The sequence below is a fragment of the Sinocyclocheilus anshuiensis genome, unplaced genomic scaffold (assembly GCF_001515605.1).
Source record: "Sinocyclocheilus anshuiensis isolate Anshui unplaced genomic scaffold, SAMN03320099.WGS_v1.1 scaffold1430, whole genome shotgun sequence".
NCBI classification, from domain to species: domain Eukaryota; kingdom Metazoa; phylum Chordata; class Actinopteri; order Cypriniformes; family Cyprinidae; genus Sinocyclocheilus; species Sinocyclocheilus anshuiensis.
This window is the reverse complement of record NW_015555721.1, coordinates 1,526,238-1,545,007: the sequence shown is the minus strand read 5'-3', so window position 1 is coordinate 1,545,007 and position 18,770 is coordinate 1,526,238. Positions and strand designations below refer to the sequence as shown.

The window sequence follows — 18,770 nt, the reverse complement described above, 5'->3', positions numbered from 1 at the left end:
TTTACTGGATTTATGCTTTGATAATCGTACTGAATATTATTCAGATGTAGTTTTTGATAAAAATCTTGATTTTGCTCAAAATAATGCATTTTTTTATGAAACCTACCTATATTCAATTGTTGATAAAAAAAAAAGAATGCTTTAAGCTAGAATAAAACTGATTTTATTTTGTTTAAAAGTAGAGGCTCTGATTTTTATTTTGGTGTATTCATATTCAAATATTCATACAGCAAAATATACTGCAGGCCATCAAATTTGAGTGAAAATCATCAAAATCGCTGGCGGTGGCTGGCAACTTTTTTCAAAAATGCTGATGGGGAAAGAGTTAATGAATCCCGCGTTGAACTCCCCGAGATTTTTTTTTTTAACTCCCCGAGATTAGAGAAGCAGTCGTCACTAAAATTATGTGTTTGTGGGCGGGGTCAAGTTGTTCGATGTAGAACATTGGCGGGAATTATGCAAATATCTTACCCTATGACGTGTAGCCTTCACAGAAGTGAGATTCGAATTACTAACGACTCGTTTAGGCTGTAGAGAGTCGATTCTTTATTTTGGGAGACAATAACTTTATTTATCGTGCACTTTCGTCTTTACAACTTTGCTGATCGTTTACATTCACATACAACTACATTACACACTGCATGAAAAGCAATATTGGAAATGGCATAATAGGGGCACTTTAAACACCCAAAATAAAAGTGGTTGAAAATTTCCTTTAAGTCAAGTCAAGTCAAGTCACCTTTATTTATATAGCGCTTTTAACAATACAGATTGTGTCAAAGCAACTGAACAGCATTAATTAGGAAAATAGTGTGTCAATAATGCAAAATGACAATAGTAAACACTCATTTTTCAGTTAAAGACAGTTCATCATTGAATTCAGTGATGTCATCATCCAGCTCAGTTCAGTTTAAATAGTATCTTTGCAATCATTTGCAATCAATGATTTTAAGTGACTTTAAGTGACTTTGAAATGTCAATGTTATGTACAGTATTTGTACTACAAAAACCAAACTGCACTGTTGTGGAATGTTTAATTTATCTTTTAATATAATGTAGTTGTACATTTAAAAAATGCAGCGAAAATACTTTTGTATATAGAATGTATGTTTATGATCAAAATAAAACCAGATCAAATTATAATAATTTTTGGAAAGTTTTGTTCACTTATTATTTCAGGTTCAAAGGCAACTTTGTGCCAACAGCAAACAATTTATCAGCCTGCCAAACATTGCACTTAAGTAAATTGTGATTAATTTGACTTGGAAGAGAACAGTGGAAAATATGTTTTCAATGGGTACACTAGAAATAAATAGCTCATGCAAATATCGAGCAGCGCACACACAGTGAGTCTGACAGGAGGCCAGGTTTTTTTTTCCTTTTGAAACACTGGTGTATTTGTTATAACATTCAGCATCGAATTTTCTGGAGTTTTGTACAATATCAAATTTTACTAACAATGGTCCCTAATTTCACCAATGTCATTAATCTTATACCCATTTAGATGGTCAAATACAAGACTCTCACAGTTAAACCCTGCAGACAAGTCTAGTTTAGACCAGCATGATTTCTATGCTGGTTTGGTGCCAGTCTAGTTTGTAAACCAAGCCTTTTGAACAAAAACGCATTGATATCAACATCCCACAATGAAGACCAGCATTCAAAAGCACAACATATGCAGCGGTAGTCTTTCAAATAGCATGCAAAAAAGACTGAACAACACAAAATGTAACTCATCGTCAGCTCCAGAAGATCAGTCCTGGTATTTCATAGAAACATTGAATATTGTGTAAACACTACACAGCATCAACCTTCAACTTACACAACCAGCATCTACCTTTAAGTGCCGCACAGTGCCGTGCAATGAATAGATGCGACACATACTGAATCCGTGACGTGAACACTTTGCCGCAGCAACTGTGAAGAAACATTTATATGTTCTCGACATAAATAATGTTGTAGTAAAACTGAACACTGTAGCAATATTAAGAGAGCAGGCGATTACAAAACTGAAGGGTTCTCGTTATCATCATCAAGCGAGCGGCTTCCAGCAGCTGGTCGTTGACAGAAACTCCTTCCTTACTGATTGGAGCCAGCCTGAGATTCCGGAGCCAAATTATGTTTGTAGATATTCACAGGATTCGGTTTAACACAGAATTTAAAAAAGCTTCATGAATTAATCCTTGTTTGCACCAACTGACTACTGAGACAGAATCAAACCCCATAACAATGGCGTTCCAGTGGCGTAATACAAAAAGACATTAATTTGCAGTAGAATAATGAAACGGCTTCTTTTGAGCACTCGCAGCGAACTGATAGCAAACAGTCGGATCTCCTCTGGGACTGCATTAGGAGCCTGCATTTCATGGATGCAGTGCTAGATTTGACTCTCGTTGGCCTCACACAAACACTGACAGTCATACCCCCTCAGGCTCACAGCAATTACTAGGCAGGGGCCCAAAGTCTAAACTTATCTGATTATATTTCCATTCTGCACTATCCAAACAGTTTTACCGCTCGAACGAGTACGTTTAAAAGCCTCCTGGAGCGAGATACAGGCTCCGTACAGTCAGTCTACAGGTTCTCTAATATTAGGCTACAATCGTGTCTGGTCTCGAGGCAGATTAATGTGAGCCACCGCTCTGATAAGAAGAAAAGTTTGACATCCAGTAATGAAAAAACAGACGGAGCCTTGCAGAGGTCGACGTGCCTCATTTTGAGCCATTTATTCATTCCTCGTTCTACTGGCTGTATGAATAAACATCAGCAGACTGCAGCGGCGAGGAACGAGGAAGAGCTACCGCGTTAGACGGCGTGGGATCGCAAGAACTGGGCTGTCAGTCTGTTTCTCCTAGGGGCCTTGAGTTGGGGCTGTCGCAGCTAGGGCTCGCAGAAAACGCCGAGCGTTTTCAACCCTCTACATTGTGAGTAAATCACTCGCATATGCGACTAAATCTTACTCTGGGCGACTAAATAATGTCTAACATTAGCCATTGGCTAATAAATTCTTAGATTTTACACGCCAGTATGTGTGTGAGAGGTGTTCAACACAGATTTTCACTCGATAAACACGCTGAGCTAAGTAAACGTGTGTGTGTGTGTGTGTGTGTGTGTGTAAAACAGTATATCAGTCTGGCAAGTAAACAAAAAAATGTACTAGCCAATGGCGATTATATTGCCAAGGTGTGCGTAGAGGGTTGTCAAAAATTCACGAGACATCTGTTGCCATGCCGGGACCTTGCTTCTAAGACGTTTAATTAAATAAGTGTCACGGCGCGTACAGATAAATATGCCGCAACTGGTGCACGGGCGCATAATTATGACAGGGCATCTAGGGAGCTGCGGTCTTCCATGCTCATTATGGCCCATCTGGGACATCAAACAACAGCGCTCGAGTCCCATGTGTTCATATGGGAACAAGCTTTTACTGGTGCCCTCCAAGGAGGGGAACATCCGCATGGTGGCGAATTTGAACTACCGCGACTGCAGCTCGAATTTCCTGGAGCTTTTAAGGCAAATGGGTCAGATTTGCGTGACTCTGTCGACATGTATGAATGAAATGCGCTTGACGTCTTGACATATGCCTGCGCGCACACGTTATCCCACTTAAACAACAGAGCAGGCAGTTTTAATGTGGATTCCACCATAATCATAATCAGAAGATTTAAAGATGGCTGACAGCTGTCATATGATGCAACAAAGTGCCACTAAGATTAGTTGAAAATCCAAGGAATAAACTGTCCACACACACACACACAAATGTTCTGAGGCATTTCTATGCTTTTCCTCCAGTGTTCGAAAGGTATTTGTGCACTGGTTTAATTGCAGCACTCTCCAAAGGCGGTCAGCCTCACGAAGGGGGTTTCTGCTTTTCAATGAGCACAAAATGAGTGTCACTGTTGGAGTCGTCTCTTTTGCGGACTCTATCAGGTATCCCGGTGGAATTAGAGCCCGGATCGCTATTAAACGCAGCACGAGAAACATATTCAGCCTTCGGATGGAAAAACAAGCACATGCCACCTCCACTTCCCCAGAGACCTCTTCAGCTTCTGAGCCCTCCTAATTTATGGAATACTCCATGTTCCCCACCCTCCACAAGGATGACTGATCCCATTCTGCCGTACCCTGCACGCCAGTCACGCTGATACTCATTAGCAGGAAGCTTCAGAACAAAAACAGAGGCCCCCGTGGGGGGAACGTTGGGCATCAGAGGTTCGTCGCTCCACAATGGTGGTTAATGCCACCCTCCGTGAAGGAAAGAGCCTCCGACTTGCTGCTGCTTCTTCTTGCCACCCTCTGTGACAGGTACCCGTTTGGTCGTTTGGGGCTGCAAGGTCTGGCAGCTTCAATTGGAGCCAAGCAATTGATCACCAGAGAAAGACTTGAGGTGAAAAGGGTTCAGAGAGCTTTTTCTAGCCATTGACCAAAGTGCTGGGTTTACTTTTAGTCACCGCTAAGCTCCCTTAAAGCTGTCCAAGGGCATTGAAAGTACACTTAAGGATGAAAACAGGGATCTGATCAATACGAGGAAAAACAAAGCTGCCCTCAACAGCTCTAAACAAACATCGGACAGACCTTGTATATAGCAAGCTAGAGTATGCGTATGCTCCATGACAGGATGCTAATAAGTGTCAGCAACACGGTGCCATGCATAATAGGGGACGGCTGAAGGCTTCATAGATAAGATAGGGGGTCGTTTATACCCCAATGTGGCCTGTTCAAAGGCTGACATGCTCAAGGATTATGCCTCTTTTAGCACTCCAATGCTTAGGGCATTGTAATTATCAGATGCACCTCAGCCTATCCGTGCCTCTTCGCAGTGAATGAATCACCAGTGCCAGTGCTTTAAAATCTGTCAACCAGGATGGATCACTGGGCTGTATATCAGCCATCTGTCTGCGGATGCAGAGGCCATTTTTACAGCAGCTAATAGATGAGAAATGCACCCCGTGGACAATGCAGAACACCTTGTCAAAAGGTAAAATGTGCATCAGGAGCGAACTGGACAAACGAGCGATGGTATGACAATCAGGGAGATGAATAGCAGATTGATGCAATTATATTAATTTAGTTCTTTATTTATTTAGTTAGCAATGTATATTTATTTAGTTGCTCAACAAGTCAATTTAAATCAACATATTGTCTCTCTTGCACATATGCTTTATTTTATTTATTTGGCTTATTTATGATCATTAATTGCTATAATCGTGGATCCATTTTAGGGATGTGTCAGCAAATGTCATTTCAAACCAGAACGTGACTATATTCATTTACTTTTCTTTAAATACATACATATATACAAATAAATAATAAGCTGAATTTTTCACAATAACTTTATACAACTTTTACTCAAAATAATCAATACAGTAAGTATTTAATTCATTCGTTTACTAAAAAAATAACAAAAATATATAGATAATGTGCATTATCCTTTCACAAGGCTCTCTGTAGATGTTGAACTTTAAGAACTGACATTGTGGAATGGCCATCACTGTTAATCTGACAACAGCACACAGTTCTTAGCCGATTATCTCAAATTGGCCAAATATGAGCAGATTCATTGTATTTCCGTCTACCAAATGGGCAAGACAGCATGGTAATTGAAATGAGAATTAAATTGCATCCATTATTGCATTTTGGTATTTATGTCATTTTCTATGATCTGATCACAATTTAGCTGAGATAAATGTGTATCACCAACAAATTCACAGCAGCAAATATCATACTACAAACTTCACTGTTAAATAATGAATGCTATATTCTCAAAGGAATACTGATAGTATTGCTATTATAATTTTGAAGTGACCTTAATATCTGGATAAATTGAAATCGTGAAAACAATTTGGAGATTTCAGCTTAACCGGTCATTCATGTTTGATCCTGTTGGAATTGGTAGAATTATGACTGGAATTCCATTAGCATTCAGTAAGGATTCTTTCCATAAATCCCACACATCACTGACTCGCGAGCTCGGAGTCTCAGGGGCCACAATAAGATCGGAGACGCTTACCTTGCGCCCAAGTGTTAGTGATGAATGAAAACATCAGAATCCATCCGGTGCTCCACTTCAGAGTTAACGTGCGCCTTGACATGATGCTCCGACACGTCTGTGAGTCCGCAGCACGCGTTCGCCCGCGCCGCGCTGCATACATGTTGCGCCGTAGTCCTGGTTTCCCCAAAGCGATGCGAGACACTGAGCGCGTCGCTCCCGTACGTCCAAAACCAGCGCTTAATAAGGAGGAGTCTATAAATCAGTCTGTACGCGTCAGGCACCAATAAACTGCTGCAAAGTCCGATGAAGCAAAGTTTAAGAACTGCATAAACAGCACTACTTCACATGACAATCATTTTTTTTCTTTTATTAATTATTTTGAGTATTTATGTATTTACAAAAAGTTAGGCAATAAGAATTGTTCAATCGCAGAAACCTTTCTGAACTGGGTTCAGATGAATTCAATCATTTGCGTTCAAAGGAACGATTCCGCTGCATCCCTGCGCGTCATGAAGCATCTCTCAAAGTGGATGCTTTTTAAAAAAAAAAGACACTATAAAGCCACTGCTGGAAAAAAAAATAAGGGCTGAAGTAGTGGAGACTCGATGAGGAAATATTCCGTCCGGTATCTTGGATGTATTCCCAAAAAAAATGCAGTGTCCGTGTCCTTTCAGTACTGCGAGCAACAATGTATGAGTGTCTGATAACTCAGGACTGAAGCCGAACTCCTTCACTGCGGGATGTCGCCACCACGCCGCGGATGGGAGAAGCGCATCTTCCTATTACGACGTATTAATGTTTATAATAGATCCATCCAGCATCATTCAAAGTTTGGGTGTTCATACTGCGGCGAGACCATGTTTACGAAAATGCCAAGGGTGTTTAACTCAAACAGGCAGTGAGCTCTGCTTATCTATGAACGTTTTATTAATTAGTAGAGAGTTGCAATTAGTTCAAGCTGTCCACAATTTCCCACAGGATGCCAGAATTATAACTCCTTGTAACTCCACAGTGCAAGTTATCTGCATGCCAAGAGAGCACAAGCTCATAGAGCAACATTATTATTAGTGTCTCTCTTTCCCTCTCTCTTCCCCCACTCTCTCTGTGAGACCGCAGGCTCAGTGTAAGCTTTGATCCCGAGGACACAAATCTGGTTTTAAATTCCGAACAGATCCACAGACTACTGCACTCGTTACCCAAGCATGCTATGACTCACATACTGCACAACTGTTCAAGTTACATCCATAAACCACATTCATTCCCACACTGAGCAGGAGGCAAAAATCAAAATGATAACTCACATTCTAAATATAAGCATGTGAGGTGTTGCTTTACCAAATGTGCTTCAATCCTTAAACTCAGAGCGTGGTAAGATGATAAAGATGATGGTGGAGGTGATGATAGTATCAGTGAGGATTGTCATAGTGGTGGTAGTGATGATACTGGTGACGATGATAATATTGATAATGATGGTAATGTAGATACTGCTGGCAATGAGAGTTGTGTTGATGATGCTGAAGTGGTATTGATATTGGTAATGATGATACTGTTGGTGATGGTAATATTTGTGTTGATTTTGACAGTATTGGTGATGATGATGGTAATGATTATATGTTGATTGTGGAAATGATAGTGGTGGTGATTATGGTGGTAAACATGATAGTGTTGATGGTGTTGGTGTGGTAATGATAGTGGTAATGATTATATTGTTGGTGCTGATAATAGTTATGTTGGTTATGATAATATTGGTTGTGGTGATGATGATAGTGACTGAATATGTTGACGGTGGTAGTGATAGTGATGGTGGTAATGAAGATACTGCCGGTGATGATACATGTGATGGTTGTAATCATGGGAGTGTTGATGATGCTGATGTGGTAATGATAGTGGTAAAGATAATACTGATGCTTATGATAATAGCTGCATTGATTATGATAGCATTAGTGATGATGGTGATGATGATGATGATGGCAATACAGATAGTGATTGATTATGTTGATGGAGGTGATTATAGTGGTGGTGGCAATGAAGATACTACCAGTGATGACAGATATGATGGTAACCATTACATTGTTGATGTTGTAATGATAGTACTGTTGGTTATGATAATAACTGTGTTGATTATGATAGCATTGGTGGTGGTGGTGATGATGATAATGATTGATTATGTTGATGATGGTAATGATAGTAGTGGTGGTAATGAAAATACTACTGGTGATGATAGATGTGATGGTGGTAATCATGAGAGCATTGATTGTTTTGATGATAGTGATGGTAGTAATGGAGATACTTGTTGGTGTTGACGATAGTTGTGGCGATGATGATGTAATGATGGTGTAGATGCAAATGATTGTTGTGTTAGTGATACGTTTAAAAACTATTTTGAATACTGGTGAGCACGTCTGGAGGTGTATCATTTACATATTTAATTAAACATTTGTAAACACTTTTTATAGTTGCTATATAAATAAAGCTTTACTTACTAGTGATTTTGTGAGGATGATGATGATAGTGAAGATTGAGATGAGGATAGTGGTAGTGATCATGATGGTCATGATGCAAATTGATTATACTAATAAATAAAGCTGACTGTGATCCATTAAAACATGGAATATAAATATATTCTTCAGCCCTCAGGGGATCCACCTCTGAGTAAACGTTTTTATGCTCAACAGATTGCCTATGGTTTTTAATTAAGCAATATTCACTACTTAATATGATTAACATGTGGGCAGGGGCAGAAGGAGAACAGTAACCAAATAAACCTCATGAGTGATGCTGACTGGGCCTTGAACTGTTGACTGCGAAGGTGGATGAGGCAGAAGTGAACCGTATTGATTAACACACACAATGCTGCGCTGCAGCTTTCAAGAAAAGCATTTCTCCATTAATGAAGCAACAGAGAGCTCACGGCATGTGGGACTGCTCCGCAGTCCATGCTGTCGTGCTCTCCTGACGTCTCGTCAGAACCGCATCGCCTCAGCAGCAGGGTTCCCGCGCTTGCTGGAGCCACGGTGAGCTGCTTTTCTCATGGCCCGTTTTAATGATGCTCAGATGATGAGACTCGCAGGCTGGGTGGCAGCTTTCTGCTCCCAGTCTGATGCAGACGCAAATTGCGCCTGTCTTGCCATTATTATCCTGCTGTGCACTGCACCCAGGTAGACATGGCAGGTGGAAAGAAACACTAGTTAACTGGTGGGGGGAATAGGTCCTGCACCATGTCTTGCTGTATGTGTTCTGTTTGACTTAGAATAGTACAGATTCAAAATGGATGAATAAATTCCTACAGTAATGGGGTAGGCGGTATGACCAAAATCTTACATCATGCTATGAGTAATTTTACATCACTGCTTTTTTCCTGGACATTCAAAGAAAAATGGTGTGTATACGGAAAAACAGTGTATATGCAATAAGCTTTTTTGGCCTTTGTTTTTCTATTCTGGATAAACTCCTCAATTAAACACATTATGAATGAAAGATACATCCTTTCATTTTGGTTATTCTCCAAATAATATTGTCAACCATTAAGTTCACTACTATGAATGGGAGACTACTATGTTCATTACTATAAATGGGAATAAACGCAAAGTACAATATGGCAAAATTTAAGACTGGACCAACCTGAAATATATGCCTTTCAACACTATTTAAGCACAACAGACAACTTTATTGGGACATTTAACATAGCTGGATTGAAGCACACAACGACGCAGAGAACCCAAGCGCAATGTTTTTACAACGGTGATGATCCAAAAACATAAATAATGAACTTAATCCACATTAAACAAAATACTGTATAACCATGAACTATGCTTAACTTGACAATGAACAATGACGTCGAAGATGGAACAGTGTAAATTACTTCAATACACAACTAGGAAAGATGGCAAACATTACGGCTTAAATACAAGACTATGGTTTAAAAAAATAAAAAACACCAATGACAGAACAGAACTACTAAACAAGACATCAAGACAATGACTGTGAACCAATGAGAAGTCAGAATAAATAACACGATAAGACAATGTACCAATGAGAACATGACAAGAAAAAAGTGGGAAACCATGAACAAGTCTATCTATACGACAACAATATACTGAAATCAGAAAAGTTTTTCCTTTGCATTTTTCACATACAGACATCAATGTTGTCAAAACATTTCCCGTTCACATGGGAAACATTTTACAACTTAAAATGTTGTATTATGCATGCCAGGCCAGTAGTTGGGGATGTCACTTTGTAAAGAAACACCAAGTGAACATGTAATGCTCATGATGCCACCGTTTTTGCAGTTTTTAGATGAAAATAAATGGTAACATTTTCAAAAACTTGCCCTTTGAAATCCGTTTTATAAAGTTTGCATCTTCAGGCTTTCAAAACATCACTGCCAAGTAAGTGAATTGTCAAAATGCATAAAAAGTTTTCCTTTTATTATTTGAAAATGGTGGAGTAAGGTGACGAGACATGCCACATCAGTGGGACACGTTCAGCAGAGAATTTCTAAATTGCCTAAAATAACCAAGTGTTGGTTGTTTGCACTGTGCCGATCAATCATTGTATGACATCAAAGTACCGCGAGAGCTATAGAGCAGAGCGGATGGCTCCATGCTTTCGGATCGCTCTCATGGTACTTTTGTGTCATACAACGATCAATCGGAGGAACGCAAACAACAAATACCTGGTTATTTTAGGCAATTTAGAAATCCTGTGCTGAACATGTCCCCCGGTAAGTGCCACGTCTGGTCACCTTATGGTGGAGGGTAAACCATAGATATGTATAGGTAGAATCCTTATTAGCGTCTGTTTTTATGGGCCGCTATACATAAGCCTATTTCTTAGAGAATTTAAATTTCATTTTTTACTGTGAACTTTTTTTTTTTTTTTTTCTGTGAGTGACGACGCATGACTGTTCCAAGATGGCGGGTGCATCAACGTGTCTGGAGCTGTCGAATGTGGCATCTACTTAGACATATCTATGGTGTAAATGTCAAGACAGACTTAGAACCTGAATATGAAAAAGACCAGACAGACGTGACAGGACAGTTCATGTCAGATTTTGTTGCTGATTTGAAATATGCTATTGAAAAGTGTGTTTTTGAAATTTCTGTATTATTAGTTGGTCTGGCTGAAAAAGCTGCCCGCAGGTGTTTTTCCTTGAATAGGATTTTGAAACACACACACACACACACACACACACACACACACACACACACACACACAAGCTAAATCTCTTCCATGTTGACACATTTCTGCCACTGCATGGAGTACAGTCATTGCATCAGCCCTAATCCATACTTTGTTTGGATGTTTACATTTAATTGTGGCTTGTTTCAATGTAGTCATAGTGCATCACACAACATTGCTCATTGTGTTTAGCCTAGTTTTCAGTTGATCGCACACTCTAGTCATTAATCACTAGGGATTATGTGTCACATGCATCATAAGGTGCTTCAAATAAAGAAATATTCGAAACGGCGCGCAGGATCATTTATCAACAATGCAGACTCTCTTTCGGTTTATCACTGGAACACGTCACATTTTTCATTCTGAATTTGAGAGCAGACCCTTCTCCTTGTTTAATATTTCCCATGGAACTAAAGCCTAGAGGAAAACGCATAGCCAAGAGCCTGCGTGTAGTGACAGCTCTATACGGCATGTCAAGCAAAGTTTCAGGAATGCCAATCGGACCTGCCTATTAACTGCTGAGCGAGAATACAAATCAAGCCACATAATATGACCCGCTAGCCTACATGCTATTTCTCAGATTCGTCTCAATCTTTTGCCTGTCAAAAAGTAGCACTGTCATTCCATCCTGAGGAAAACCGTTTTGCATTTCTTACACTCCTTCTCTGCACTAGACTGAACGAACAAAAACCGAATAGCTTAATTACATTCGGCTTCGAATTGCACACTGGCTCAGTCTGGGAAATTGGGTATACAATACGGTGGCTTGCACATTGAGTCTGATTGGCAGTGTTTGGTGTTCAACAGGATCCCATAGGCTTTTGTGATGCTCTGTATTGGAAGCTCATTAGAGCTGGGGCTCTGCGGTTTGCCTCCCACCATGGCTACTATCCTAATTTGACACACGTTCCTTTTGATAAGCCCCTTCTCCTGAGAGTGTCTTCACCACATGTCCACTGGCACACACACACACACACACACATGCACACAATTATATGATATCACAGCATTACTCTTACTAAGCTTCTGTTAAACAGGATGTCTAGCTGGGAAAATCTGATTTCCCCTTGGAGAGAAATCATCTGTCACAAACACAGCCCCGTCCCTGAAACGCTTGTAAAGCCAAGCAGATTGAAACGTGAAAAATGCTACCTCTCTGGGATAAAACATCCTCAAGTGCAGCTCAGACCATGAAATATGCATCGTCCAGATACATATTTCTCCTTCTCAGTTGAGCCAACAACTGTCCGGTTCTGCCCTGGACTCATTCCCAAATCTGTATTAAATCTAAAATCTAGATACCTTTTTCACCTAAGTACCTGCAACATCTAGCCTCAAAAGTTGTTCTTCCATATTGTGACGTACATCTGTGTGAAAGAGTAAAGTAGATTGGGGACTTGGTCTGAATGCGATCTTGGTCTGAAGGAAGATTTAAATATGATCTTCAAAAAAGTGTCTTCACTAGGTGCCCAAGCAATCTCATTGACTCGAAGAATTTTTACTGTCTTTAGCACCTGACTAAAATTCCTACAAAATCATATTATGATAAATATTGTTTAAACTGTGTTTTATAATGACTATTATTGTCTGTTTTAGTGAGCTTACATACTAGCATAACAAACAGATACCCAATTACGAAGCTTGATAGCTTAGCTTATACACCACGCATTTGGTCTTACCCTACATGTATTCACAATAATCTTTAATGTAATTATGTGTTAAATTAAGCGTTAAATGTCCAAGTATTTCAGTTATTAAAAATAATGACGTAATGATTAATTGATATCATTTGTATGTACTTGGTATAACTATTAGTTGGAGACCTGAATTCGAGGGAGAACCCGTGATTTGCCACAACTTCGAGAAGTCTGTAATTTCAACTAAAGTTTTCAGGTGGGAAAGTTCACCTAAAAAAACTAAACTTCTAAGTCTAAAATTGTGGATGTTTTGAAGTGCCATGATGACGGTACAGAAAATTATACATTTTCTTTTTTGGGTGAACTATTGTTTGAAAAGTACATGACTGAAGCTTGTCACACTGCACACATTTAGTATGTTAATTATAAGATAATTATTCTACATGTCTGTAAATACACTGCAAAGAAAGAAAAATAAATTGTGAATAAACCAAAGATTATTAAAGTACATTTAGAAAGAAAATACAGTTTCAGTGTTTCTACTTCAAAATTTCACATTTAATTAAATGTGATACTTGTCATTTCTTTGTAATTATTTGAACAATTTACCAACCATTTTTGAATGAAAATTGTTTCTACACCAATTTTTTTTTTCAGTGTCCATTAAGACACTGAAATTCATTCCCACAAACTTGTGTACATATCAACGTGGGAGTTGATTTTTGATGATGTTTTCAAACAACAGCAGTCCTTGCATTTACTGCTAGTTAAGCCTAGACTGGAAGGACATCGACAACGGCATGGCTGCGATCTGAGGTTTTGGTGCACAAATGGGTGGCGAGCATCAGGCTTCTTGTGAGCATTTGGCTTTCAGAGCTGGAAAGGGTCCTAGAAAGGGCATCTGATAGTTTGATGTCTAAAGAGTGGAGGCAAATTATCAGTAAGACAGCAAGAAGGGTTCTTGTGCATCTGCCATCAGAGGGCATTCAGACAGATGTGGAAAACTAAAAAGGGCACATGTCAAGCCCTTGAATAAATTAACATTCAACGCACAGAGATTTAAATGAACCACAACAACAGTTTCATATTATCCCATTCGGCGGTGCTGGAACACATTGTCACCCCGCAAGCAGCCTAACGTCTGGAAAAGCAACTTATTCACAAAGAGATACAAGAAAGCAAAGAGGGTTTAAATGTATGGTGATAAAACTGTCTCTCTGTGTTACGGTTACAAGGAGACCTTTAGTTTTAAATGCACTCTCTGAAATCTCATGTCTATAAATATGACACTGGCTGGCATAGTTTGGCTATTTCATCATAACTGTACCAGAATGTTCTTAAACTCAGCATGAAATCAAAATTGACCCCGTTTACTTTCCTTATGTGCATTCCTCGTCTTATTGTGCATGATTCATTAGTGCACGTCATTCCAAAGAAAACATAAAAAAGGCTGTCTTTATAGTCTTTTATCAAAATGTAATAGCTTGCCAAGCCACTGAAATGACTTTGCTTTTTGGTTGATGTCACAAACCCCTTACTTTTTCAACCCCAAAAGCCTCACTCCATTCTGATATGTAGCAACCATATTTCACCGTCCAATCAGTTCACGGTGGATAATATCAAGTTCTGCCGGACTTTTTTGTGGAATGACCTGTTTCGCTTGGGAATATATTAGATTACGGAAATAAAATGTTTCATACTGACTGTGGATATATGGTTTTCTTTTCAATATGATGAAGTTTGTTTATTTATTTATTATTTATTAGCATATTTAACAAAAGTGTTTAAAATGACATACTCTAAATTGAGATGAAGACTTCAACCATATCAGAAGACAGTTGTTGTTTTCTTCATAAAGAGGGTCGCCCCCTCATGGTGGCTGGTATTTTGAGATCACATGACCAACGTAATCCTTCTCCCTTACTATTATCAAACAATTTCACTTAGGGAATAAATTATTATTAGTATTTCAATCATGACAACCGGTGGATGCACAGACACGCTGTTGTGAGCATGTAAGATATGCTGCTTCTGCATGAATAGACAGGTGGAACTGGGGGAGGTGGAGGGTTTCAGAGGACTCTGAACTCTGAAATCTTATCTATTGGCTGTAAAATCAGTAGAGGTCAATCAGCTTGTGCCATGTAGCGATTAATAGCAGATGGCACGTAAAGAACCAATCAGCCTATGCCATCTAGAGTTTCTTGACTGAACAATGTATTTCTACAACGGCGACAGTAGCCAATAACTTTTGATTTTGTTTGATGCTGCATACATTCCAGTAAGTGTCGGTATACAGTCAAAGACCTCTGCATGCAAGGTGCACGTGCACCTTGAAAAAACAAATGAACTATGTAGGAGTATATTTAAAATGTTATGAATGCCAAGTGTTAGTTTTTGCTTGAGACTTGCTGTAGTCAACAGCATGTTCAATCATGCTGCTCTAGCCTCTAAAGGAAGACACAGCCTTGTAATGATGTCAGATATATCCCTTCTTTATATTTTATTACTTTCACTACTCTCTATTCCAGCCTCCCCCATCATCGCTCCCTCATTTCACCAGAATCAGTTGCAGGTGTATTGCCAAGCACAGTGTCAGCGAGCAGGTTCACTGAAGGATACTGCAGATACGCCCTCAAGGGAGTCATTGCATTACCTTCAGCTATTTTCTGTCCAGGGAAAGTGGTACCCAATATACTTTTTTTCTGTTGTTGTTATTTGTTTTTCATGATCTCGGTTTTCTGTTCTCTGCTATGTCATCCTCTCTCTTTCTCTGGCTCTCTGAGCCTCAGCTGTCGGCAGTGTTGCCGCTTGAAGTTCCTCTCTTCTTGGTTGTTGATGCTGAAAGTGGGTATCCAGTGGGAGATGGAAAGGAGAAAGCACACTTTCTATGTATCCCTTGTCAAGATAAACAGCGGAAAATTAGAGGCTAGAGCCTCACGTAGCTTAGCAAAACATGTGCACCCTGTTGAAGGAAATTCAGACTTTCCATTCAGAGTCTACTCAGAATCAGTGCCTGTTTTATTTGATTGCAGGGGGAAAGCCAGTGTGCTTTCTTCTGAAATGTCAATATGCACCTGTTTTATATGCTGCTTTCAAGCTTTGTAACATGCAAGTTGATGTCAAATGATTTTAAGCACCTTCTTAGAAAGTTAGTTCTGAGGAAAAGGTCTAGAATAATTTTATTGCAGATGCCCCTTGGTTTGATATTGAGTTATATTTAGAAATCGATGGCTTGTAAATGTGCCCAAACACCTTTCGATTCCGCTGTATGTGTGTTTATTTTATTATTTCAAAACTCATTAGCAATCCTTTCAAGAAAGCACCACAGCAGGACCTGAAATTATATAGCAAACTGTCATGGCTATTTTAAACCCTGTATAATTAGCGTTGCTCTGGCTAGAGAGATTGCAGCTCAAAGAACAGCTTTGGATTTGCTTTTTTGACATGGTCAGATAACAGGTATTAAACGAACCTGAGCGCTCTGTCAAAAACGTGGCCTCTGTGAGAAATCGAGTTTCAGTGTGTCACACTGATTTTCTCAACTCTAATACGACCATCAGGATTTCATCACGACTCTGAAGTGAATGGGAAAAACATTATTAGATGAAAGAATCTGACTTGAACATTTTGCTCTATACTCTGAAGTCAAAATATGTCTTATAATTACAGAAATACTGATATGAAACCATGTTTATAAAGTTGATTTTGAGCACTGAATCAAATATATTTTTAATTTCCATTCACTCTGTCCACCATTTTGGTAAAATTTTTCGTCACATTGAATTTTGGGATTCAATTATCTGTTAGATACATGTAATTCTGTCTAAAAACTGCACTGTGTCAATAGCAATTTGTGTCTGTGCCAGTAGCAGCACCACTGTTGTAATTGTTACGAAAACTAAAAGTATTAAAAATATTATTTTCATTAAATAAAATAAAATAAAATAAAATATTAATATTATTGTTATTGTTAATCATAAAATAAATATTATACTAAAATATTTTATACAGAAATATTAAAATATGAATAAAAACGTTATCTTAAAAACGCAACTAACTGAAATAAAATAACTTTTACAGTTTTTTTTTTAACTGCTTTCACACAAAATCTTTACTTGTCACACAATTTCTGAAAGCTGACACTCAAACAGCAGAACCACACACCAAATCAGCAAAAGCATACGCTAATTCTCGGCCTTTGACTCAGTTTTCAATTTCGTAAAACACTTTTTGCAATACACAACACACAATTCTCTATGTAACACACAAAAATCTAACAGGAATTAATATTATGGCAAAGGTGTTTGCAAATGTTTGCTTTTGAGATGTGTTTGTGATATTTTGAATGCAGTGCTTCATTTAGCAAGAGATGAGAGGCATTTTGCATTTTGTGTGTGCAATTCGTGTGTAAAGTTTTGAAAAAAAGAGAGGCAAAGTTTTGAAAATGTGTGTAAGCAGTTGAAAAAAAACTGTAAGTTGAAGTATTCTTTTTTTTATTGCTTTGGCGCAATTTTCACAAGCAATTGGTACATTTTCAAAACTCTTAGTACTAATATCACAACAGATCATCAAAAGTGCGCTTTTTTCAAACATTTCAGCCTATTTTCAATTGTGTTAGTACAATACACACAATCACAAAATATCCTTTTCACTACACAAAATAAGTGTTTCATCTATATAAATGTTTCATTCACAGTAACTGCCTTTCATGAAGCTATTACTATCAAACTTTTCATTAGCATGAAAATACATTACGCCATAATGTTTTAATTGAGATATAAATGGAACTGCTGAATGAGGACCTTGTAGAATTTAAAACATTGTTACTGCAGTATTATTCTGTAAATCTGCTTTGATATGTATAGTTCAGAAAAACAGGGTAAAACGCAACGTTTTGGGCTTCTCCAACAAACAGAGAATGAACAGTGCTTACAGTTGTCTCTACAAATTAAAATTACACACAGCAGCTTTAAAATGCCAAAATGAGGTACGAGGCACCATTATTTTGCTACCTACTGTTTCGAACCATGCTTTGTGTCTGTAATACAGCCATGATGCCGTAAAACACGATTTTGAAACAGAGCTATTGTATTTATTTAGCTGATCTTATTTGATTCAGTTTTATCAAGTGAAGTTCTATTGTCTCGTATCTCGTAGCATTAGTTCTGAGGAAAGATTCTCACATTTGAGCAAAAATCACTAAACTCTATCCTACCACATGCTAGCTACTAAAATTTTCAAATCTGAAACAGCAGCACAAGTACAAACAATCAATACCTGGTTCAATTTAATGTAATGCTAGTTCCCATGGTGAAGCCGGTTCTGGCAATCTCTGTGTTAATTAAAAGCTCCAGGCTGGAGCTGTTGTATTATGCTGTCTGCAGCCGGCGTCAGAGACCTGAGGGAAGCCATCATCTGAGAAAACACGAGCAGGTAAATCGAAAGATTTATAGCCTCCACAAACCAATGGCGACTGGCTTACAAACAACATATGTTTGACTCTGAGCAATTGTGGATAAACTTCATATACCGTTTCTCTTTTATTCTGTTTTTGCTTTTCCTCTTCATATTTTAGATACTTCAAAAGGCTCCTAATGAGACATTTATTCGGCATCACATGCATATCCAGAAGACGCCGCGGACCGCAAGTTACCACTTTGATGCAATACATTGTAAAGACGGAGCAAGCTCGCTTTTGCAGGTCCTGTCCAAAAAAGTTAATGTACTCGGGGAGTAGCAATCAGAAGTACAATGTGTTCTTGGCCTAATGAAGTGGAGAGGCTCTGCTCTTTTATGTCCCTGCTTAGCAGAACACATAATTAGCAGCATGGCTAATGAAATCGCTTAAAACATGTAGTCAAAGTGCAACCGTTTTTGGTCTCTTGCTGGCATCCTGATGAACCAAATAAGTGTGTGTGTGTGTGTGTGTGTGTGTGTGTGTGTGTGTGTGTGTG

At 38.7% G+C, this 18,770-nt stretch overlaps 1 protein-coding gene and 1 long non-coding RNA gene across 2 annotated transcripts in view; both read right to left on the bottom strand.

Moving 5' to 3' along the window:
* LOC107672490 (uncharacterized) overlaps positions 1 to 4,281 on the bottom strand; it is a 14,796-nt gene extending 10,515 nt beyond the window's left edge. The window contains exons 1-2 of the long non-coding RNA XR_001632322.1: positions 4,271 to 4,281; positions 624 to 625 (exon numbers count right to left, since the gene is read on the bottom strand). This is a non-coding gene — a long non-coding RNA (uncharacterized LOC107672490). The remainder of the gene's footprint in view (positions 1 to 623; positions 626 to 4,270) is intronic.
* LOC107672436 (protein sidekick-2-like) overlaps positions 1 to 6,447 on the bottom strand; it is a 161,433-nt gene extending 154,986 nt beyond the window's left edge. Inside the window, exon 1 of the mRNA XM_016465621.1 lies at positions 6,011 to 6,447. Within this exon, the coding sequence (XP_016321107.1) occupies positions 6,011 to 6,152 (142 nt within the window). The 5' untranslated portion in view covers positions 6,153 to 6,447. The remainder of the gene's footprint in view (positions 1 to 6,010) is intronic.
* Positions 6,448 to 18,770: the final 12,323 nt, after the last annotated feature.